At 32.7% G+C, this 24,118-nt stretch overlaps 1 protein-coding gene across 3 annotated transcripts in view; it reads right to left on the minus strand.

The window, feature by feature from the left end:
* The window catches only part of LOC149732282 (E3 SUMO-protein ligase RanBP2-like), a 46,482-nt gene that overhangs the window by 13,630 nt on the left and 8,734 nt on the right, over positions 1 to 24,118 (minus strand). The window contains exons 15-45 of one of the 3 annotated variants that reach the window (XM_089883371.1): positions 23,903 to 24,017; positions 23,117 to 23,215; positions 22,312 to 22,447; positions 21,552 to 21,610; positions 21,133 to 21,216; positions 20,570 to 20,698; positions 20,038 to 20,190; positions 18,922 to 19,177; positions 18,221 to 18,351; positions 17,959 to 18,048; positions 17,091 to 17,187; positions 16,645 to 16,793; positions 14,217 to 14,375; positions 13,525 to 13,750; positions 12,911 to 13,000; positions 12,364 to 12,436; positions 10,981 to 11,129; positions 10,500 to 10,642; positions 9,786 to 9,917; positions 9,187 to 9,406; positions 8,474 to 8,776; positions 7,706 to 7,797; positions 7,210 to 7,288; positions 6,333 to 6,442; positions 5,534 to 5,630; positions 4,720 to 4,917; positions 2,551 to 2,651; positions 2,000 to 2,180; positions 1,487 to 1,597; positions 828 to 1,000; positions 508 to 636 (exon numbers count right to left, since the gene is read on the minus strand). In XM_089883371.1, the coding sequence (XP_089739497.1) occupies positions 508 to 636; positions 828 to 1,000; positions 1,487 to 1,597; positions 2,000 to 2,180; positions 2,551 to 2,651; positions 4,720 to 4,917; positions 5,534 to 5,630; positions 6,333 to 6,442; positions 7,210 to 7,288; positions 7,706 to 7,797; positions 8,474 to 8,776; positions 9,187 to 9,406; positions 9,786 to 9,917; positions 10,500 to 10,642; positions 10,981 to 11,129; positions 12,364 to 12,436; positions 12,911 to 13,000; positions 13,525 to 13,750; positions 14,217 to 14,375; positions 16,645 to 16,793; positions 17,091 to 17,187; positions 17,959 to 18,048; positions 18,221 to 18,351; positions 18,922 to 19,177; positions 20,038 to 20,190; positions 20,570 to 20,698; positions 21,133 to 21,216; positions 21,552 to 21,610; positions 22,312 to 22,447; positions 23,117 to 23,215; positions 23,903 to 24,017 (4,264 nt within the window). Of the gene's footprint in view, positions 1 to 507; positions 637 to 827; positions 1,001 to 1,486; positions 1,598 to 1,999; positions 2,181 to 2,550; positions 2,652 to 4,719; positions 4,918 to 5,533; positions 5,631 to 6,332; positions 6,443 to 7,209; positions 7,289 to 7,705; positions 7,798 to 8,473; positions 8,777 to 9,186; positions 9,407 to 9,785; positions 9,918 to 10,499; positions 10,643 to 10,980; positions 11,130 to 12,355; positions 12,437 to 12,910; positions 13,001 to 13,524; positions 13,751 to 14,216; positions 14,376 to 16,644; positions 16,794 to 17,090; positions 17,188 to 17,958; positions 18,049 to 18,220; positions 18,352 to 18,921; positions 19,178 to 20,037; positions 20,191 to 20,569; positions 20,699 to 21,132; positions 21,217 to 21,551; positions 21,611 to 22,311; positions 22,448 to 23,116; positions 23,216 to 23,902; positions 24,018 to 24,118 lie in introns of all 3 variants that reach the window. The other 2 variants (XM_089883370.1, XM_089883369.1) reach the window with 2 other exon arrangements.

The following is a 24,118-nucleotide window of genomic DNA, read 5'->3' on the forward strand; positions in this document are numbered from 1 at the left end:
CTACACTACCAAAAACACAATATGTTGGTGATTTAGTTATTTTGGGAGGAAACTTTAATACTTTGTCTTTTACTATATTTTTCTAAAAAGCTAGATTTTTGCATTTATTCCAGATAAGTTTACATTGGTGTATATAACTTATGGAACATTTGGTGTTAGTGTAGTATTTTGCAGAAATAGTCCGCAGATGGAGTCCTACGGGCCAAGAATCAGGACAGAAAATGGGACTTGGTTGGAACACTAGAGTCGTAACATAAAGAAAAAACTTGACTACCGCGAGCACGTCACTTCCGGACGTACAAGGGTGTTGGGGTAATGGGCCAAATCTGGCCTAAACCCCAGGTCCTCATGGACCTCACCCATACAGAATAGAATAGTTAATGTGGTTTTACTTGTTAAGTTGTTAAGTTATAAGCCTTTAATTAAATGAGCACTTTTAATGTATTTTAATACAAATTTTTAAAACAAGTCATTTAAAATATTTAAATAACACAAGAAGAAACAAACCTTGTCCCAGCGAAATAATTTTGATCGCTGAGAGTAAATTGTCCTCTCCCCCTCTTCTCCTGTTACCACGGTAACCAGGTCAGGGAGCTTTGCGATTGGTTCAACATGGATATCCCTCTCCTCTTCCTCCTAGAAAAAAGAAAATAAAAATATTAAAAACAATGTTTTTGGTAATTTTTTCTTTATACTAGTTTTTATTTTTAATGATTGGTATTTAAAAAAAACTAGTAACTAATTATTTTTCATTCTGACAATTTTTAATAATTTTTTATATTAAATTTTTCTTTTTTAAAATATATTTTAACACTTAATGTACTAACCTGATACAAGTCACTATTGTTGTTTTTTGTTGTTGAAAAAATTGGTTTTCCATCAGAACTCCAAACTGGTTGACTAGTTGGTGGTGCAAAAGTCGCTCCAAATTTGAAACCAGAGCTAGAACTTGCAGCAAGATCCGCAAATGACTTTATTCCTGCATCTCCAGTATTGCTACCTGGTAGTCAAAAAAGTCGCGTAAAAAATCGGGGGGAAAAAGACATGTAATCAGTGGCGCAGCCAGAAAAAAATAAGGGGGGTTTAATCAAAAAATTTTCAATTTTTTTATTTTTAATTTTTTTTTTTTTTTTTTTTTTCGGTTTAAAAAGGGGGGTCCCGAACCCCTAACCCCCCCTGGCTGCGCCACTGCATGTAATATCATAGGTTAAGAAAGAAAAAAACATTGTGAAATATTCAGACTAAAAATTACATGAAATATTACAGGCTAAAAAAAAAGAAAAAAAGGTAACATTTTTGGACTAAAAATTACGTGTAATATCATGGATTAATAAAAGGAAAAAAGGAAAATAATTGGACTAGAAATACATGTAATATCATGGCTTAAAAAATTAACTACTCTATACTAAAATATTCAGTACTCTTTCTATTAGTTATTATTTTAATAAAACATGCCAAAATAATGATTTTCGAAGACAATTCTTACCGAACGCAAATGTTGATTTGCTGACTTCAACAGGTTTAGCAGCATCCGATTTTAAAGCTGGTTTTTCAAGATTTTCGGTTTCAGGTTTGTCAGATGCAGTGGCACTTGACTCTATTTTAAAGTTGAAAAACTTTATTTTAATGTAGGTTATTTGTATTGCATACAATGACATTTTGTATTTAATAGAAAAAACCTACAACTGAGAATGTGTATAATGCTATATAGTAGGGTCGGGGAAGACGGGACAACTTTACATTCTATTTTCTCGTCCAATTTGGTAGTAAACAAAGAACATTCAAAGAATTATAAAACCGTATCCTTACGACTCCCATAGACCGTTGTTAATTGTTTAAAACACGATCAGGATATTTGAATATTATGTGCAAAAGGTGTCCCGTCTTTCCCCACTCTACTATACACAAATACATTTGTATGATAACAACGTCTTTTACAATTTTTCCAAAAAAAATGGTAAAATCAAAAACAATAAAAAAAAAGTTTTTAATTTTTCACCTTCAGAGTCTGCTTCTTCCCCATCTTTAAGATAATTATAAAATGAAGGATGAAGTTGGAGGCTCTTCGCTTTCTCCTGTAGCTCCTGGGATGGGAGGACCTCACCAACACAGATCACATCATCTTCATCTTGTTCTGCATCTTTTTCCGACTGTTTATTCCCGACTGTTATACCCTCAGTCTAGAAAAGGAAGACTTAAAAATAGCATCAAGCAATATACAGGAGTAAAGTGTTAAAATACACCTATGTTCTGTGCATTACTACCGGATTGCAAAAAGAAAACAATTTTTTAAATTTAATATTGTAGCCTTTTTAATACAAACATGTATTTTTACAACATAAATTTTGGTTAAAAATTCCAAAACAGTTTAAGCAACAATTGTTCTTCAATATTCTATTACTTCTGCTACCAGGCATAATGTAAAATGTTAGCGGCTTAGCTGGTATGAAAAAACGTAGCGCATGACAGAAGAAATGCTGAAAATGCACTACTTAATACCAGATAAGCCGCTAAAAGATTATTTTATTTAATCTGTGTTTAAAAAATTACTTTTGGAGCTGTGAACTTGCTCATTGGAGATTGATGATTTTGAACAAAATCTTCTTCTTGCTCATCTTCATAACTTCCCTCAGACTCCTCCGTGGAGTAATCTGCATGAAGAGATAAATATTAAAACGACATTTGATCATTTGCTTTTCTCCTTTTTTCTTGTTTCTAATTTTTTCTTGTTTCTCATTTTTTCTTGTTTCTGATTTTGTCTTGTTTTCATTTTTTGCTTGTTTTTCATTTTTTCTCGTTTCTAATTTTTTGCTTGTTTCTCAAATCACTGATTACTTTTTAAGTTTGAAAAATTAAAAAAGATTAAGACATAAAAGCAAAGTCAGCATCTTATCTGTTTAAATACTTGTTAAGGTAATTGGTTATGATCGTGACACAGGCCTTCTCAAGTTTTTAAACATTTCTAATTCATCTTAAAAAGTAGGGATGGGCCGAATCGAATCCGAATCCGAATATTCGGCGTTGTTCGACGCATTTTTAGGTATTCGATCGAATCCGAATATGCGTGGTCGAATCCGAATACTTTCTATTGCCCACGAAATGCCACACACACTACTGAATTCGCCAAAACAGTAATTTCGTGATCGTCTGAATATAAAAAATCTTGATTTTACAACCAACAATTACGCGGGTTTCACATTAGAGTTTATAACGTAACTCAGTTCACACAAATTTCGTTCGAATTTACTCTAGGAAATTAACGAATCGCAGCGCCTACGAACTACTGAGTGGCCTATGTTTCCGCGTATGATTTGGTAATTAAAAGCGAAAAATCGTAAAACTGTTTTTATTTTAATATTGCAAAATCTTCTGTAACAGTTATAAATAAATGTTGTTTAAATTTTGTTAACTTGAATTAACCAGTAGCAGTAGTTAATTCTACATCTCGTAACAGTGCAATTCACGAAACTCGTAGTTTTGTGCGGTCTCTTTGATCGTGAACCACGTGTTCGTTTGATCGGAAACCACGTGTTTTGTGGAATTTTTATTAACGCGCCTTCAGACTAAAACCGAGAGTGTTCGCGTGCGCCTTTTCTCCTTATGACGTCATTAGCTTTCGGACCCCGCCTATTCTTTATGGCGCACTCTCAGAAGCTTAGCTTTATACAATGTCCGATTCCAGATATTTAAAAATTAACGAAACCATTACAATTTATAAATTTTACAATCCTGGCTACAGGTAAAATACGATAAAACGAAATATGAATTAAATTCTACCGTATTCATAACGAAAAATCTACTCATCAATACAACGTTTTACCTTTGTACTTATGGATCCTATAATGGTGTAGAAATCGAGTAAAACTTTGATTGCATGTGGCCAATAGCCGGTGCGCCGCGTTTTATATGCACTCGGCCGGCGTTGATTGACAGGTTTTTAATTAATTTCTCGGCTCGCAGATAACGCTACGATAGAACGATACCAATAGAAACAACGCTGGATATGCACCGGTTATACAATTTCATTTGTTTCACCACAGTAAATTAGTTGAATGACGTCATCGAATATTCGGATTCGATCGAATATTAGACTCTAAACTATTTATTTATATTTTCTAAGGGAATATTTAAAATAAACTATTTATTTTAAAGGTAAATAGTTTGGATCTTAGCCCATCCCTATTAAAAAGTATCAGAAAATAAGAAATATTCCCTTAGAAAATGTATTATCAGAGTGTGAGGAAAAAATTTTAAGTTTATATATTATAATGTGTGAGAAAATATCCTGAAAAAAGTTTTTTTTAAATAGCATCGTGATACAAAAATATTGTACAAAAAAATCCTACTTTTCAATTAAAAATGTGTAAGAAAAAATCCGTTGTTTCAAATCTGTTTTTTAGTTAAGTTTTCAGGTACATGCAATTAACCTTTAAAATAGAATATTCTTTAAAATTAAATTGTGCAGTTTTAAATCGGTTATATTAATACAAGTTTTCAGGTACATTCACATTACCATTAAAAACAGAAAAATATTCTTTAAAATCAGTTTTTTAAATGCGCTGTTTCAATTCTGTTTTTTTTTTGTAATATAAACTTTCAGCTACATACAATTTACCTTTAAAATCAGAAAATTAATCTCTAAAATCAGATTTTTAAATGCGGTCTTTTAAATTTTTTTTTGCACTGTTTTAAATGAGTTTTTAGGTACATGCATTTTACCGTCATCATTTTCTTCATCCTGACTACTCTCGTCTCCATTTTCCTCCTCATTCTCGCTATCCATGGTTGGAAATTTCGGTTGTGAAGTTTGGTTGGTTGTGGTGGTGGTGTTGGGTGGTGGCGCACCAAAAGATGGTGCAGAGAATAAACCAGTTGCTGCAGTGGTTTGGGAACCAAAACTGAATGGTTTACCATCACCTAAAATGGTTGAAATAATTTTGGTAATGTGTAAAATTTTAGTGCTAAAAAAAAATTTTTTTTTTGTAATTAATTTTTGTTGTAGAGATCCTTGTCGGGGACCCATATTTGGCCTATTACCCCAAAACCCAGTCTGCATATTTGCACTATTTATTTAAAAAGTAGGACTAAGTATTTTGTAATCTATAAGCGGGTTTTAACTGGTTAGATCCAGTTTACACTGGCTTGAACCAAAATAGGTTAAACCAGGCCTTTAAAACTTTTTTGCAGGGACATATTTTATTTTTCCCAAAATTTTCAAAATCTTCCATTATTTACAGTATAGTAGGATGGGGAAGATGGGACACCTTTAGAACATAATATCCAAATATCCCGATCGTGTTTTAAACAATAATAACGGTCTATGGGAGTCGTGAGGATACGGTTTTATATTTCTTTGAATTTTCTTTTATTATTACCAAATGGGATGAGAAAATAGAATAAAAAGGTTCTTTAACTTCCCCACCCTTGTAATAATACGAAGTATTTCATTAAATGTTGAAATTAGTTAGGTGTCTTTTTGTAGAATCCTAACCCCTTAAAGCCTTAAACTAACTACCAAGTAAAATACAATTACCTGTTGAATTGTTGCTGTTAGCCAACTTGAATGAGAAACTTGAATTCGTTGGAGTTTGTCCTGTTCGTTGTAGAGCTGTGTGTTCTTTTACTGGTTCCTGAGAAAATGGTTGTTAAAAATAAGCGTGTTTGAATGGAAAAACAGATTTCCCGGCTATTTTCCATACAATGCATTTTTGAACACTGTTATCTTTTAAACAAAATTGTTTTGATTTTTACTGTAATTTGGTTAAGAACTGTTATGCTTGAATTAAAATTATAAAAATAACATGGTTTAAAACATAATGAACACAAGTAATTAAAGCTGTTTTATATGCAATGTCTTGCTGAATATGACCATAATATAATAGAAAATAGCTATCACATAAAAAGGTCCCAGAAAAAAACAAAACAAAAAGGCAACAATATACAGGTAACTATTAAATTTCGGACAGAAATGTGATGATAATATATAGTAGGGTGGGGGGAGATGGGACACCCTTTCATTCAATTTTCTTGTTCCATTTGGTAATAAACAAAGAATATTTAAAGAATTATAAAACCGTATCGACTCCATAGACCAGTGTTAATTGTTTAAAACACAATCAGGATATTTTGATATTACATGCTAAAGGTGTACCATCTTCCCCCAGCCCACTATATAAATATAACAAAATATAGCCATCACATAGTAAAAAAACAAAAATAAAATCAAGTACAGGTGAACTAGTAAATAACAGACAGAAATTTATTGAAAATATATCCCAGCCATTTAAACAACTGCCATTCTTATTCCTAAGTAATCCCAAATCTTAAATCACCTTGTTGTCTGTAGGTTGCGGTGAACCAAACTGAAACTTGGAACTTGCAGCTGGTTTTGATAAATCGCCACCAAATTTAAACGAAAACTTTTGATCGGTTGTTGTTTGTGCTGTGACAATTTGTTTTTAGGAATTCAAATTAAAAAATTCCAAAATTTGGTTTTAGATAAATTTTATATTCACTAAAAAATATACTTTTTACCAAATATACTAAAACTAATTTTTTTTAAAATCTGTTGTAAGGCTAGTACTACACTAATATTGCAGAGTTGTAGATAAAATACAGCATTCATGTGAACATAATGCATTGTCAGAAACAAAAAAGTGAATAAATATTTTTTTTTATGTTTTAACATGTTATTCCTTGAAGGGTTTTTGGCATTGTAAAATGGAGTATTGACTGTATATTTTTTGTAGCTAAAAAAACTGTTTTTTTTTGGTATGTGTTTAATATACCACACATTTGGGTTGTAAAAAATTAATTCAACTGCCTTTTTGGAAGCAGTAAAACTGAGTATATATATATAGTAGAGTGGGGGAAGATGGGACACCTTTAACACCTAATATCCAAATAGCCTGATCGTGTTTTAAACAATTAACAGCGGTCTGTGGAAGTCGTAAAGATACGGTTTCATAATTCATTGAATATTCTTTGTTTACCACCAAATGAAAAGAGAAAACTAAATGAAAAGGTGTCCCATCTTCCCCCACCCTACTATATATATATTCAGTATGCTTATAATGTTTTGTGTGTGTTTATTTAAAATTGCACACAATTGTTTTGATAAAATTTTTGAAATTAACTTCATAAAATAATTGCTTTATAACTTTATATAAAAAAATATTGTGTACAGTAAATATGGCTGCAAAAACTTACCATTGGTGGTGGTACTGACATTTTTACCAAGTAAAATGTTTTCCAAGCAAGTACTGGCTGGTCTAGGACTGCTAGAAGCCTAAAATACAGGATAAAATTAAAGAATGAATGAAACTTATTTGTTCTTATATGGACGGGCAGTGGCAGTCGTTATAGCATGGGTGTTCTGTTTCATACACCTCTATCTGCTCGAGAGTAACTTTCATATAACTTTTTTTGTGATTTTTTGTAATTATGTTTGTGGTTTTCTGTAACTTTATTTGTGATTTTTTGTAACTTTGTTTATGGTTTTCTGTAACTTTATTTGTAACTTTTTGTACTTTATTTGTGATTTTTTGTAACTTTGTTTGTGATCTTTTTAGCATTTGCCATTCAGTTTCCCGCCAAAATGGTAGCAGCGGCGATACTCACACCCATAACCTCTGAGTTAGATGCAAAGTTAACCGCTGTGTTTGGGTTTCAGATAAAAATTATTAATAAAAGTATAAATAGGCACCTGCTCTCCAAATTTAAACTTAGGAGCAGCTGTAGAAGTTGGGACACCAAACTTGAAAGCAGAAGCATTGCTGGCTGCATTTGTATTAGCACCTGTGAAAATAAAATTTACACAGTTTTTTTTATATAAATAGTTAAAATTTTTAATTGAAAATGGCTGGCTGTTAAATTTTGAGTAAATTATGTGCGAGAAATTTTATTTAAAGTTGTATTTTTTGATGTGTGAGAAATATCCTGAGAATTTTTTAAAATGACAATGTGATACAAAAATATTGTACAAAAAAATCAGACTGTGTAATTGAACAACGTGTAAGAAAAACATCTTTTAAATTCGGTTTTTAATTTTTTTTTAAATACAAGCTTTCAGGTACATGTACATAACCTTAGAAATAAGAAAAATATACTTTAAAACGATTTTAAGAAACTGCCCCGTTTTAAACCTGTTTTTTGAAATTTGTTTAACACGTTTAATATTTTGTTCAAATCAAGATTACAAAAATCTACACAACAAAGAAATTTTGTTTGGCTTTTTCTAACATGGTTTAGTATATGAATTGGGGAATGTAGTGTAGACAAAACGTTAGTACAAAAAATATTTATTTTATACCAAAGAAACTACTTTATATATAAACTGTTTAGTACAACTATAATTTTAAGGAAAACTTTTTATAATTAAAAGTTACATTATAAAAAACATAAAAATAGGATTAAAAAAAATAAATTGCATAAAAATGTTGCTATTACTAAATAACAAGCTGTCCAAAAATACCTGGGGCTGGGGCCGGTTGGTTTGGATTGGCTGATCCACAACAAGGACATGTTGCGTGTTTAGCGCTGTTGCCCGCATAACAGTCGTTGCAATTCCATGACCCCGCTTCTTTAGTGATCTTGAAAGATCCGGAGGACTTTTGCTCTCGGAGTTTTTGCTCCTCGAGTTTTTGCTCCTGGAGTTTTTGCTCCTCGAGTTTTTGCTCCTGAAGTTTTTGCTCTTGCAGTTTTTGCTCCTGCTGCTCCTTTCGGAGGAACGCAACAGATGCGGAGGATGGAGTGGTGGGAGGAGGGAGGGAGGATCCTGAGAGGAGGAAAATGATAAAGAAGAGGAAAAAGAAAGGATGTGAGATTCAAACACAAACTTTAATCGTATTTTACCGGTTAATTTCCACCTACTGCTTTTTTTAAATAACACAACAATAACATTTTAAATTATAATTTTTTTTAATTAATGGTATTTTTTGAAAGAAAAGTTATCTTAAGAAAGGAGAATTATATTGATAAAATTAAAAACTTGATAACTTTTTTACAGACTAAGTGGTAAAAAATATAGAAAAAATTAAAACAAATTGTGTATAAATAAATTTAAACATAGTATATTTCCGTTGAAAAAATGTTTTTATACCAGATAAGCCACTAAAATATTATTTATAGTATGCCTGGTAGCAGAGGTAACAGAATAAATTTAAACAATTAGTTCTATAGACTTACCCTTATCAGTAGTTCTAACGGAAAAGGCTTTTTCAAAATTTTCTTTAAATTCGTTTGCAAGTTCAACGGTTTTAAAGCGCACAGCAAACACCTCATGCTGAGGGTCGAGCTCTGGGTCGGAAAAGTCCATTGCTGACCACGTCCACGCTTTTCCTGTGTCACCGTATGACTTCAGTTGCATGGCAGGGGCAATAGAGTGATTTGCACATATTTTTAAAACCTGCACAAAAATTATGAAATAAAATATTTTACATTTTTATTTAATTAAATAAAAAATTTAATAATAATTTTAGATAATTTAAAAAGACCTTTTTATTTTTTTTTAACAAAACATGAACTTAAAAATTACATTTCAGAGATTTTTTTTATTTATTAATTTTTTTTAGTTTTTTAAGCTTAAATTTGAATTAATTAAGTTTTATTACAGTTTGTATTTTTTTTCTTCAGGTAAATTTGACTTAAAAATGACATTTCAGCATATCTAAAATAGACTTTACTAGTGATTAAAAAATAGCTGATAGAGTTAGCTTCAGCAAATATTACTTTACTGTACAATTAGGTTAAATTGAAATAAAAAAAATATAATAAAACGGTCATACTTGCTCCCTTCTCATAACAACTCTGTATTTGTTGCTATTTTTATGACAAAGAATTTTCATTTCTCCGAGACCTCTTTCTTTCCATTGAGCATCTATATATCGGTATAATTTTGCTCTGCTGCAGAATATTGCCTGAAAAGTTAAAAATTTTAGTAATTATATAAAAGAAAAAATAAAAGAATGAATTAACCTATTTATTGTCACACTAACGAGGCAATGACAGTTTTTATAACACTGGTGTTACCTCGTGTAATTTAATCTAAGTATTTTAATTGAAACAGTTTTTATGTAATTTTGCCCATTTTAATTTTCGAACATTTTTCCGAAAACAGTTATATAGTAGGACGGGGGAAGATAGGACACTTTTCACTGCATTTTTTCTTCCGTTTGGTAGTTTAAAAAGAACATGCAAAGAATTATAAACCAAATCATTACAACTTCCATAGACCGTTGGTAATTTTTTAAAACAGGACTTGGATATTATGACTAGGTGCCCTGCCTTTCTCCACGCTACTATATAACAGTTTTCAAAAAATGTTTAAAAATTAAAATGGGCAAAGTTGAAATTATTTTAACTTTTGAATTTACATGTTTAACCTTTGCCGTACATTTAAATAGAAAATGTTAAAAAATTTTAAACAGATTCCATATTTTTCAATTTAAAAAATTCCCGCATTGATATGAGAAGAATAAAAGATCTCAAAGTCATCTCACCTCTTCATTCTCTTCTCCTGTTCCAACATCCACTAGATTTGGAAGATCAACAATGGGATCAATATGAGGTCCTCCACTTGTGTCCAGATTAGAAGAGGGAGACCTTGCGTCTTCATCTTTCTTCCCCTCGCCTTTATCTTCTGCTGAAAAAAATAATCAGTAAGTTCATCTTAGTCTGGCGCTGTGGCACAATGGTTAGCGAGCCTGTCTGTAACCCAGAGGTTATAAGTGAAAGCAGCAGTTCCAAAACTTTTCTAAACATTTTTTAGTGGACCCTTTGCAAATATGTTGATATTGCTCGGCCCTATAAAAATATATATGTAAAAATTCCTATAAAAATCTCAAAAGATTAGACACACATAAAGTTGCATACGTGGTAACCCGTAAGCAGGCACAAGGTGCATGAAACAGAACACCTGTGTTATAACGACTAGAATAAACCAGTTACATTAAACAAAATATTTTATAGATTAACCATTACCTGGCACTGGTGTTGTAGCTTTCGGTTTCGGCGAACCAAAGCTAAATTTAAACGCACCAGGTCGGATACCACCTTCTGAACCAGTTCCACCAAAACCAGTTTGAATTGCTCCAGCCAGATTTCCAAATATGGAGGGTTTGGAAATTTCTAGAAAGAAATGGTTTGTATGGTGGATAATGTAGATCAAAACCACCGGGTGTTTTTTTTATCTAAACATGTTATATCCGAACTTTGTCATGTTTCCGCTCAGTTTTGATGTCTGCTGTGACGTCACTAACGGTTTTGGCGCGAGTACGGTAGCGCCTGGCGTGACGTCACTGATTACGCGCCTCTTTTTATCGTTCTTTTCAAATTATCAGTCTCTGTTTGCAGTCGTTGTGTAACGTGTCGTATTGCCCAAGTTAGTCTTGTGTTTTAGTGTAATGATCTCAACATAGTATGTTTGTAATCTATATCGTGGTGATCTTTTCTGTCTATGTCATTACGCTATAGCTCACTGGCTAGGATTATTACCGCTTATCTGAACAATAAATGTGAATCTTTAAAAAGCGTACATAAAATGAACTTCAGTAGTGACTGAAAGAGCAGGCAAACTTAGATCCAGCAATATTCTACTTTTCCATACATTAGGGTGGGGGAAGATAGGATACCTTTAGCACACAATATACAAATATCCTGATCGTGTTTTTAATAATTAACAACGGTCTATGGAAATCGTGAGGATATAGTTTTATGATACTTTAAAGGTTCTTTGTTTACTACTAAACGGGACGAGAAAATAGAGTTAAAAAGTTTCCCATCTTCCCCCACCCTATTGTATATTAGTGTGGGGAAGATGGGACACCTTTCATTCTATTTTGTCCTCCCATTTAGTGGTAAACAAAAAACATTCAAAGAATTATTTATTCTCCCAGAGAGCGTTGATAATTGTTTAAAACAGGGTCAGGATATTTGTATTTAAACAGGGTCAGGATATTTGTATATTAAGTGCTAATGGTATCCCGTGTTGCCCCACCCTACTGTATGTCTAACTTACTAAACAAGCAAATCAGAGTGGGTTTTATTCTGTTTTATAAGGGTGAGGTCCTACATTGAGGAACGCCATAAAACCTGGCATTTTCGGCAAGTGTTAGGGTAGTACTTTTTAGCTTTTTCTCTGCCACCATTGTACTCTATATGGGTGAGATCCTACAATGTGGTACGCCATGGGACAAGAAATTAGGGGCAGAGTTGGTCATTGCCCAGAAAGTGGTTACAATACCCAAAAAGTAAATTTTAGATTTTACGGTTGTTTACGGCAAAAAGAATGATTCGAAACATTTAGTTCGATTGGTGAGAATAAGTTCTTGGTAAGACATTGCAAACGATTCATTACCTGGTTCAGGTTCAGGTTGACTGTCAGTCGCAGTTACATTTGTCGGCATTTTGAATTTAAAACTGGAAGCTGCTGCCGCCACTGAAAAGTGAAAACAGAATATTTAGCTGGTAACTGTTACCGGCAGAAAATATATTAAGTTTAAAATAATAAAAAGTTGCAGTTGTACCTTTACGAAGCAATGCTTTTAAATAGAAAATGTGGATGTGCCACTTCAAAAAAAAAAATAAATAAAAAAAAATAAATAAAAAAACTTAAAACAAAAATGGAAAAGTGGTGGAAATGATTATAGCCTGAAGATACTTCTTCTCTGCTGTACAAAACAACATTTTCTTTAGACATTTGCATAAAAAAGAAACCACAACTTTGATTTGGGATAGCTAACGCATCGGTCGCATTAAATATAACTGATGTGATTAGTTGTTTTCGCTTTTTAATAAAAAAGCGGCATATTACAAATTGGGGGGAAATCTGATATTCATCTTTGTTAAAAGGTAAAACATACAAAAAAGTTTAAGAACCACTGGTTTAAATGAGATACAAAAACAGTCCTACATGTTGTTGTTGTTGTTGTTGTTAAAGCAGATGTGGATTTTTCTTTGTCTGGTTTGTTACTATTTGGCTGACTTGGTTCAGCAGATGGAGCTGTAATATATAGAAAGCAGAATTTTAATTAATGTGCACGTAGATATAACTTCACTGGGAATAAAAAAAATGGCCTGTTAGTGTATGGTCATATAGGTAAACAAATGTGCCAGCTTACTAGTTTGGTTACCAAGTATGTTACTTTGTGGGTGATTAATTTTTTTGTGGATTTTTTCAGTTTTTTTTTATCTGTGGCTGATAAGTTGGACAAACCATGAATGACCACTGGGTTGGAGAAAGTGCCGTTAAGTGTCTTTTCCAAGGACACATATGCCCACAATCGTACCAAGACAAGCCTTGAATCCATTATCTCTGGGTTAGAGGCAGGCGCGCTAAACAACTGTGCTACGGGGCTATGCAGTTATACAAAAGGAGTTTAGGAAATATGCCCGGCCTAAATTCAAGGTTTGTTGAAAAGCATTTTGAAGGTCCTTATTTACATAAAGTCAAACAAATTTTTAAGTAAATTGTACAGATTTTTCCACGTTAAGTTTATTCTGACTTTTAAAAAACAAGCTTCATACCTGACTTTTGAGTTTTTCCCTTTCCAACTTTTGCAGCTTCTTGGTTGACTGTGTCACGGAAATTTACGGCGATTTCATGCGTTTTGAATTTGGCAGCAAGTTTCTCTTCACGAGGTTCATCTTCAGCAAAATCGAGAGCAAACCATATCATGGCTTTGTCGGAGTTTGCCATCTGTGATAGTGAGGTGCTTGACGATACATACTGGTTGCAGCAGACTTTGTGCACCTAAGAAGTAAAGTTAGTGTGAAGTGTTGGTTTTGGAACAGATTGGGAAACATAACTAGAAAAACATGGGGATTTACGTTCAAAACTAGATATACACAGATTTTAGACAGTTAATTTTTTAAGCAAAAATATAGAGATTTTGAGCAATTAAATTTTTGTTACGCAAAAATACAACGATTTTAGCAGTTTAATTTTTTTAAGCAAAAATATAGAGATTTTAGCAGCAACCTAATATTTTAGGTAAAAAGTATTTTGTCTTCACACAGCCATATATTCTATTAATAAGAGCGGAAAAATAATCACCCACAAAGTTACATGCGTGGTAACTCGTAACTGGAACGAGGTGTATGAAAAATAACACCCATGTTATAACAACTGTCGTTTTCCGGCCACGCGAGGATAAAGTAAGTTACATTCATATTCACAATTAGGAAGATTTACAACCAGTTTTGAATCTTTAATTTACCTGTTCCCTTCTCATTACGAGCCGAACTTTGGCATTCACTTTATGTTTGAGCACTTTCATGTTTCCGATTCCTCTCTCTTTCCACTCACTGCGATCCCATCTGAAGAGTTTGCATCGCTCCTGGAAGAGAACGTCCTCATTCTCTTCTCCCGTGCTCACCTGTGCAACATCCAAAAGATCGGAAATTGTTTTTTGATAAAAAAGATAAAAAAACATCTTTTATTGCCTTTTTATACTATATGGCCTAAAACATATGCATACAGAAGGAATTATTTTTTGATAAAACAGATAAAATAAATTTAACAGTATTGTTAAACCATTGGACATACTACTGTAGGCATAAAAGTAGTAGTAGAGAATTTAGAATTAATTTATTGAAACTGTTATTTTAATTAGGGATGTGCTGATATTGAAAAAGCTCAAGTTCGCCGAGCGCCGAGCTTCAACGAAAAGCTCGGCACGAGCCCGAGCACCTATGACGTCATCAAGGAGAAAGGCGTACGAGAATGCGCACCTATTCAGCCGAAAAGCGCCGCTAATCAAAATAATACAGAACACGTGGTTTGCGGTTAAAGACGCGTCTCGCTTTTCATAATTCCTACTGTTGCAAAATGTAAAATTCATACAAAAAATATTTAATTAAAAAAATATTTATAACTGTTACAGCCAGTGGCACAACTAGCAAGTTTCTACGCATGTTCATCTTGGATAAAGTAACGATTATTTACGTCAGAATAAACCTTTACGATCGTTACATCACAAACGAGATTGTTGGAAAACAATCGTGTTTTATTCGCTTCCATACGATCTGTAGTTTGTGTATAATTTTTGTTTCTGATGATTAGTTTAATGCAGGTAAATCGCGATTATGTGAATTTTAATTGGTGGAAATATAAGAGCGAGGAGCGACGCTATCAGTAAATTGGAACCAACATAAATTATAATATGATATTACAAAGTATCGTCCCGGTCGAGCTTGGACAGAAGCCAAAAAAACATCGTTTGATGGCGCCGCACGAGAACCAGAGTTTCATTACGTCATTTTTCACGAGAATAAATTCACAACGATTGCTTCGTTTGTTACGTGTGGAATGTATGCTACCGCATGCGTCTTCCTTTATTTCATACGCCGGCGCAGAGTGTAAAAATGTGATGCTGATACACGATGTTTTGATCTCGTGGTTGGTTGGGCTGCCCAACTTGGGCAGTGGGCACATTCCTCCCGATTGTTATATTATAAAACTTCATAATTAATAGTTACGTTGCGATAGGACACGTGACGTAACAATTGAATGAAAAATTGTTTTAATTCCAAGCGAAGGAATGTTATATTGAATGCAACGCGTGTGTGTGCGTCTTAGCACTTTCTGGCTGCGTGCGTGTCTGCGGTAAAGGTGGCTTAGGGGTTGCAAAACCGTGGTTGCAGCAATTTATATTATTTCATTATAAAAAAGTTTAAGAGTTTTTGGCTTTTTATTTAAAATGTGATACGAAAACATTGGGCGCTCGTGTAATTCGACACCTGCTGTAATTCGATACGGGCAAATTCGCTGACGTTGCGATTCGTTACTTGCGAGAGAGCAAATTCACAACGAACGAAAAATAATTAAAGAGAAAGCTACGTTGACTAGTCTCGTTATCTTTTAGTAGCTTCACTTTTTTCATTTTTAATATTTTTCGCTCTCGCGTGCAACATTATAGCAAAAGGCTCGGCGCTCAGTCCAGTTTTCAGCCGAGCGCCGAGCGTCAAAAAAGGAGACGCTCGGGCACGAGCTTTTGAGTTCGGGCTCGGCTCGGCACATCCCTAATTTTAATACATTTATTTGTGAAACTCGCAATTAAAACTGGCTCTAAAAAGGATGGAAATTTTTTTTTAATGAAATAGACCAAATAAATTTAACAGTGTTTCTAAACCATTGAAAATACATTGCAACATATGCTGGCAATGGAATTATTTTTGATGCAAAAGACAAAAACGTATTTAACAGTGTTCATAAACCATTGTGCCTGCCAAATATGTGGGTTATTTGAAGTAGGAATAAATTCTTAGTAAGCTATTAATTTATTGAATGTTATTTTAATACATTCATTTGTTAAGACTAACAAAAAAAATGGTTTTAAAACTATGGGGCTTGTCCAGTTAAATAACAGGATTTTTTGATAGACGAACTACAATTTTCGTTTAATTGCAAACAATTTGTTATCTCTAATGTAATATGTAAGTGACACAAAACTGTAAAAAAAACCTGCTTTCTAAGAAAAAGTCCTAAAACTACAGGGTATGACTCATTTGTTGGAGATGAATGCTTAATATCCAATTTGCAAATTTATAAAAAAAAATTACAAAAAAAATTTTAACCACTTTATCTGAAGCTACGGAAAAAGGAGAAAAAAATGATCTTTGACGATGCAGGAAAAGATTACCAACCTCCACTAAGTCCGGAAGAGCCACGATGGGATCAAAGTGAGGTCCTGTGTCATTGTTGCTTGAGTCCTCCGCATCAGCGTGCTCCTGCGCATCCAGTTCTTGATTTTCTCGATCCATTTGCTCCGGAGATTGGAACTTCATTGTTTCACCTAGAGGAAAAAAAAGATTTTGTCAAAAAATTGAAAATATGTGTGAAAATAAATATTTAGTAATAAATTAAAAAAATTGATTAAGGAATGAAGAATTTTGTTAAAATATGAACATCTTGTTAAAAAATTAGAATTTTTTCAAAAATTAATATGATATTTTTGTTAAAAATAGCAATTTTAACAAAATCCAATATTTCAACGCAGAATCTAGATTTAAGTAACACAAATAAAAATTTAAGAGGCAACAATTAAGTTTAAAAATAACCAAAACCTGAATCCAATATTCCACCAACATACCTTGCTTTAAGTTGACAAAGTTTCCAAGGAATTGGAAATCTTTGGTTGGAGTTACATCAGCAGCAGATATGGCTCGCGAACTATGTTTGTCCTCTAACTGAAAAATAAAATATGTCACTTATTTACACAGATTTTTTTATGCATTACTTTTGTGTTACTTAATTTTTTATGAAATATGTATCTTATTTTATGACACTTATTTTTCTTATAAAATGTGTCACCAAATTACATCGATTTTTGTTATGTGTTTTTTATTCAAAAAGTTTTTCATTTTTTAAATAGTTTTGACATTATTTTGAAATTTTTAAGGAGAGATACAAAGACAGAGTGCTTGAGTTAAAAGTTGAAATATTCAAAGCAGGAAGTCATTACTACACTTCAATTAGGTTATGCTATACTGTATTGCTATTGCTAACACATTTTAGGTAAAATTCGGTTAAAATTTGTGTTACACACATAATACAACCAGTGAATAACTTCTAAATTTGCCTGACTAATTATATCAACCCATTCTATATAAGTTTTATTTGCTTCAATATAATCTTAAACTACGCTGTAAGCTGTATAGAATATTTGTATACAAAATGCAACCAATGTGTGCGTATGTGTCCTTGGGCAAGACACTTAACGGCAATTGCTCCAACCCAGTGGTCACTAATGGGTTGTCCAAATTATAAGCCATACATTAAAAAAAACTAAAAAATTCCCCCAAAAAATCCCCCACAAAGTAACATACTTGGTAACTCGTAAGCTGGCATGAGGTGTATGAAACAGAACACCTGTGTTATAACGACTGTTGTTTTCCGCCACGCGAGAATAAAGTAAGTAACATTCATTCATTCATTCATTTCTTAACAAAATAGATTACCAGTAGTTTTTGCACAAGGGACATCGGAGCAACTGAAGGTTCAACCTGCTTAGCAAAGACTGGTTTGGGCGTCTCAGTTATAGGAGGCACCTACAATAATAAATTTAAATAAAAAAATTAATAACAAAATTAAAAAAAATGTTTTTTTTAAATAACAAATTTTTCCCCCTTTTATAATACACTGTTTACATTTTTTTATTTTTTTTGTATGTAAAAATTATAAAAAACATTTTTTTACAACAAATTTTACATAAAAACTCACAAATGGAATGGATGTTGGCGTGAAAAGATTTTTTGGAGGAATGGAAGATAATGGCAGTCCCATGCTCGCATTAGGGGGCGCTGGAGAGCCAGACAGCGACTGACTTAACTTTTGTTGTAATATTTCGGCATCTGAAACACAATATCGTTTATTATATACAATGCGGTAGTTGCTAATAGAAAAAATTTGGAAACATTAAGGTTAGTGCTAAGCATGTTATAGAGACTGCTTAATTTTTGCAGTGAAGAAAATTGACATGAAAAATTAGTAGTTTGTTAAAAAAATTAGAAATTTGGACAGATTACGCAGTTTAGAAAAGAAGATTTTTTATTAGGTTTATTTATTAATTCTTGAAGTGCTAGACACCACATACAAAAGCTTCTGTCACTCAGAACTTATGTTCAACACTATTGGTTAAAAAAAGAAAATATATACAGGCATCTATAGAATATACATGTAATATATTTATGTATAGTAGAGTGGGGAAAGATGGGACACCTTTAGCACATAATTTCCAAATATCCTGATCATGTTTTGAACAATTAACAACGGTATATGGAAGTCGTGACGATACGGTTTAATAATTCTTTGGTTTTTCTTTGTTTACTACTAAATCAAACGGGGAAAATAGAGTTAAAAGGTATCCCATCTTTCCCCACCCTACTGTAAGATTTTTCGAAATACAAGTTAGCATCGCATACCTTTGTTTTGTAAACGTTGTGTCAAAAGATTGGGTTGTGGTGGTTGGTTGGTTTTATAAGTGGCCGACATTGGTTCTGGGGTAAAGGTTTGGTTTTGATAAGCTGGTAGTATGGGGACTTGTGGCTGGTGGTAAGTGGGCATGGTGTATTTGTTAAGGTCTGGTTGGTATGCAGATGCATAGGGGTTGATGGTAGGGCTGTAGTAGGCAGGTTGTTGTTGTTGTTGTTGCTGTTGGTAAGGGTCAATGCTGGGCATCTGTGTTGACACAAAAGTATTAAACACGGACACATTAATAAAGGGAAATTTCAGAAAGATTACAGCAATTTAGGAAAAAAACAGTTTTTTATATTACAGTTTAGTATTTTTTAATTATGTTTATTTAATAATTGTTAAAGTGATAGCCATCATAAAAAGGCTTACATCACTCAAGACTCAACTTTGACGGCATGGTTAAAAAAATTAAGGATAGGGTAAGATGTCTGTGGCCGATATTTAACATGTTTTAACAAACTATTGTTTTATCATGTCGACTTTATTTACTGTTAAAAATGAGCAGTTTCTACAATATACTTAAAAGTGTGTACTTTGTAGGCTCTGGGCAGACTGTGCCCAAACTGTGGGCAGACTGTGTTAGCCTAACACTGTTAGGCAATGCGGTAAGGTAGATAAAACTGATTTTATGGACAGTTTTAATACAAACATGACAGACAATTTTTTTTCATTTCAACTCCTTATAACTAAAGATAGTTTTGGTTTTTTAAACCAAAATGTTAAAATGTAAATTGTATCTTACATATGGGCTGCCAATTGTCATGTTTCTATTGAAACTGACCAATGTGGAAACAATGGGTTTTTCTAGGAATCAAGGTGTTGAAATTAATACTGAATAAATAAAACAAAAAAAGACCGGTATTGTGAACTTTGTATACAACCTAATCTTCTATATAAACACAAAAAAGTAGCTACTTCAGGTGAAAAAAACAGGTAAAAAAAATTAAACTTTTTTTTAAATATAATTTTTTTTAAAAAAACAAGCAAAGTATTTATAAAGACATTGCAATCCGTGTGACTTAAAAAAAACATTTAAGAAAAACAAGGAAAAAACATTTTTTTACCTGGCCTGGCAGTGGTCGCCCAGGTACTGGTGTCGTGACCCCTCTTCCAGGGTAATACCCAGGGTGTACAGGGGTAAACGGGCGCTGGGGTGTGAACTGATTTTGTGCATGCATGCGATCATGCTGCTGGCTAATGAAATTTGGACTCATCATCTAAATTTAAAAAAAAATTAAAAAAAGGGAAAATTTTAACTTTAATAGTTTAAAATTAGTATTTAATAGTTGAATCCTTGCATGGCCGGAAAACGACAGTTGTTATAACACGGATGTTCTGTTCCATACACCTCATACCAGCTGAGTTACCAAATATGTTACTTTTAATTATAAAATTATATTTTTTTGGAATTTTTCTTTCATGTGTGGCTGATAATTTGTACAGCCTATTAGTGACCACTGGGTTAAAGCAATTGTCGTTAAGTGTCTTGCCCAGAACACATTCGCCTACAATGGTACCAACGATGAGCTTTGAACCCATTACCTATGGGTTAGAGACTGGCGCGCTAACCAACTGTGCTACTGGGCCATAGCTTACCATATGCTGATATCCTGGTATGTTAGTGGCAGTTGGATGGACAGCGCTTGGACTGTAATAACTCGTCATGTTCCTTTTCTGTTCCTCTCTTATAAAACCCATCTCCATTTGCAAGTTGGACAAAGCAGACTGAAAATTAGAAAAAAACATCATCATTATTGTAATAATTTTCACAAAAAAATGTTGACTAAAAATTTTGCGATTTTTGTTAATGTAAAAATACATTTTTCTGTTTATTATTGAAACAATAAAATAAATATTGAAATATTTAGAAATTGACTGTAAAATTCGCAATCAATTGTAATATGCAATAAATCAGTAACCCAACGCATATGCTTTATGTTAGGTATTTTAAGATAACAATATAGCCGTGATAGTGTTGTTACCATTGTGTCATTTTATAGGGGACAATATACGCCTGGTAACCTGTCTGATACTTTACAATTACTTTTGTCCTATGAACAAACTCATTGTCATTGTAGTAAAAACCATCTTAAATTACACATATTACAATACTGTATAACGCGATAAAACTCCCCAGAAAATATAAAGAACAAACTAACTGTGAGTGAGCTGATGGTATCCACAAGTACATTGGTATCTCTTTCCTCAATCCCTGATAGAATGGTATGCGATGTTTCATTCATCTGTGAGGGATATTCACTCATTAGGGTAAGGCACATTTATTTCTATTTAATTTTATTATACAATACTTAAAATAAACTTTAACCCAAATTCACCCCAACCCCCATTTACCCAACAATAACCCCAATTCTCCCCAACTTTACCCCCAAATTTCTCAATTTTAACCTAAATTCAGCCAACTTTTACCCCAACACCCAACTTTCACCCCAATTTATCTAACCATAACCCCCATTTACCCCATCATAGTCCAAACTTTAACCCCAATTCACCCCCAGTTTAAATCCAAATCCCCTCACTGTAACCCAATACATTATGTTAACACACGTAATATAATCACCTTTGGAGTTGACTGCTTGCTTGGAACGGCCAGAATAGAATCGTTGCCAGATTTATTCGCTGTTGAAAAAATGCAACAAAATTTTCCAAAATTACTCAATTTTTTAAAAACATGATTTTTTTCTCATGAATTTTATTAAGACACATAGTTGCAAATGAAAACTAAAGCAATATAACTCACTAACAGTGAAAAAGAATAACCCTATCCATAACATTCTTACTCTAACTTTGCTTTAAAATTGTATTATTAAAATAGTTTAACTTTTTTATACAAGTTACATATTTTTTATATCACTTCAGCTGCAATTATCATTAATATAATAAAATAAACATTTGTATCTTGAAGAAACCAATTTATACATAATACAATATGCCTGGCAGCAAGACTAGCAAAATACAATAGTTTTTTTAGCAGTTTCGCAGCAAAAAAATGTTAATATGCAAAAAGAACATTTTTTGCTACTGAAACAAATTTATATATAATTCTTTATGCCTGGCAGCAAGACCAGAAAAATTAATCAACTTTTTTCAGCAGTTAGCAGCAAAAAGTTGGTATGCAAAAATGGTCATTTCTAACTAAACCAAATAATACATAATTCTTTATGGCTTATGATCTGGTGCTACGAAAATGTAACAAACAAAAATCAAATCGGTAAACTATGTGAACATCAGATCAGAATTCGATTCGCAAAATTGATAAGTTATTCATTTATGCCTCCCAGCAAAATACATTTTATACTTAAAAGACAATTAAGCCATACCTGTTGTGTTGGTAACAGGTTGGTTGCGCAATGGACTATGACGAGGACTTGTGATAAGACGAACAGTTCGCTCGTGAAGATTGTCATCGGGATGTTGCTGGAGACGAGTTAATGTGATCTCGAGGCAGCGACGATACTGTGGAAGAAAACATCCGAATAATTTTGTGATTAAATTGAAAAAAAACTGAAAAGATTGTATGGTAATAGCAAATCTGTTAAAAAAAATAGATTATATGGTTATTTTTAGATTATATGGGACGTAGCAAAATGTGTTAATTAATGAAAAATATTATATATGTCCTTGTGGGAAGGGCATTGGTAGTTGCTTTAACACAGGTGTTCTGTTTTACACCCCAGGCTGCTTTTAAGTTCTATTCTATATGGGTGAGGTCCCGCAGCGTGGCAGGCCATGGGTCCTAGGATTTAGGCCAGGATTGCGCCATTACCCCACACTGCTTATGAGTTCAGGCAGTTTTAACTATGTGAGTGATTCTTAAATTAGAAAGAGATAAAGACCAATGGGTTGAAGCAACTGTCAGTTAGTGTTCACATTGAAAACGTAAATTGAAAAGAAATCTAAAAAAATTGTAATATAAAAACATTAAAAAGTACTAAACACATAGCCAACTTGGTAAAATAAGCTTAATTTTTCAAAATAAGTCACAAATTTAAACAATTCTAAAATAGACCAATAAACAGAAAATGTTTCAGATTGAGCTTTGCTGAGTAAGAAAAACACATTTCGGTTTAGCTATGTTATGTTTCAGGTGAAGCAATGTTATAAAACAGATTTAAATTCAAACACCTTTCTCATCAGAGCTTCTTTTTTCTGATCAAGATCAAACAAAGGAAGGTTGGGAGTTTTTAAATGAACATTCTCAGCCATTTGTCTGTACAAGTGGGCCTGTATAAAAATATATGTGTATGTTACTCTTATTTAAATGTGCTTATATAAGAATATATGTGTATGTTACTGTTATTTATTGCGCTTATATAAGAATATACGTGTATGTTACTGTTATTTAATGTGCTTATACAAGAATATATGTGTCTGTTACTCTTATTTAATGTGCTTATATAAGAATATATGTGTATGTTACTGTTATTTAATGCACTTATACAAGAATATATGTGTCTGTTACTCTTATTTAATGTGCTTATATAAGAATATATGTGTATGTTACTGTTATTTAATGCACTTATATAAGAATATATGTGTATGTTACTGTTATTTAATGTGCTTATATAAGAATATATGTGTATGTTACTGTTATTTAATGCACTTATATAAGAATATATGTGTATGTTACTGCTATTTATGCGTATTTTACTCTGTATGGTTGAAGGTGTACAGTGTGGCATGACACGGCATTATGCATGGGATTTATTCCGTAGTTGCATTTAGATTTAAAATTAAATTAAATTGATATCAGTGTATATTTTAATGATATTTGATAAAGCTTTTTAAATTTCGTCATGACATAAATAGCCTTAAGAAATTTTATAAAAATAGAAAAACGGCATATATTTTGTCATGACCAAATTGGACTTTAGCTTTTTTTATAAAAAAAAAACCAAAAATGGTATATACCTGACAGAAGGAAGCCTGGGGTATTGTCGCTTTGCTGTAAAAAGATAAAGCTTCGTCGAACCTGTTCTCCTGTGCAGCAAGCTCGCCATGGCACATGTATGCTTCAGATAATAGACTGAAATATTTTGAAGATGAAATTGAAATTTTTGGTGATTATTGCTGTAGCTTGTATTGATGCTAAATTGTGTTGTAAATTTTCAATGTTTCTTTTAGTGA

This window comes from Ciona robusta, chromosome 8 (assembly GCF_009617815.1).
Source record: "Ciona robusta chromosome 8, ASM961781v2".
Taxonomy (NCBI): Eukaryota; Metazoa; Chordata; class Ascidiacea; order Phlebobranchia; family Cionidae; genus Ciona; species Ciona robusta.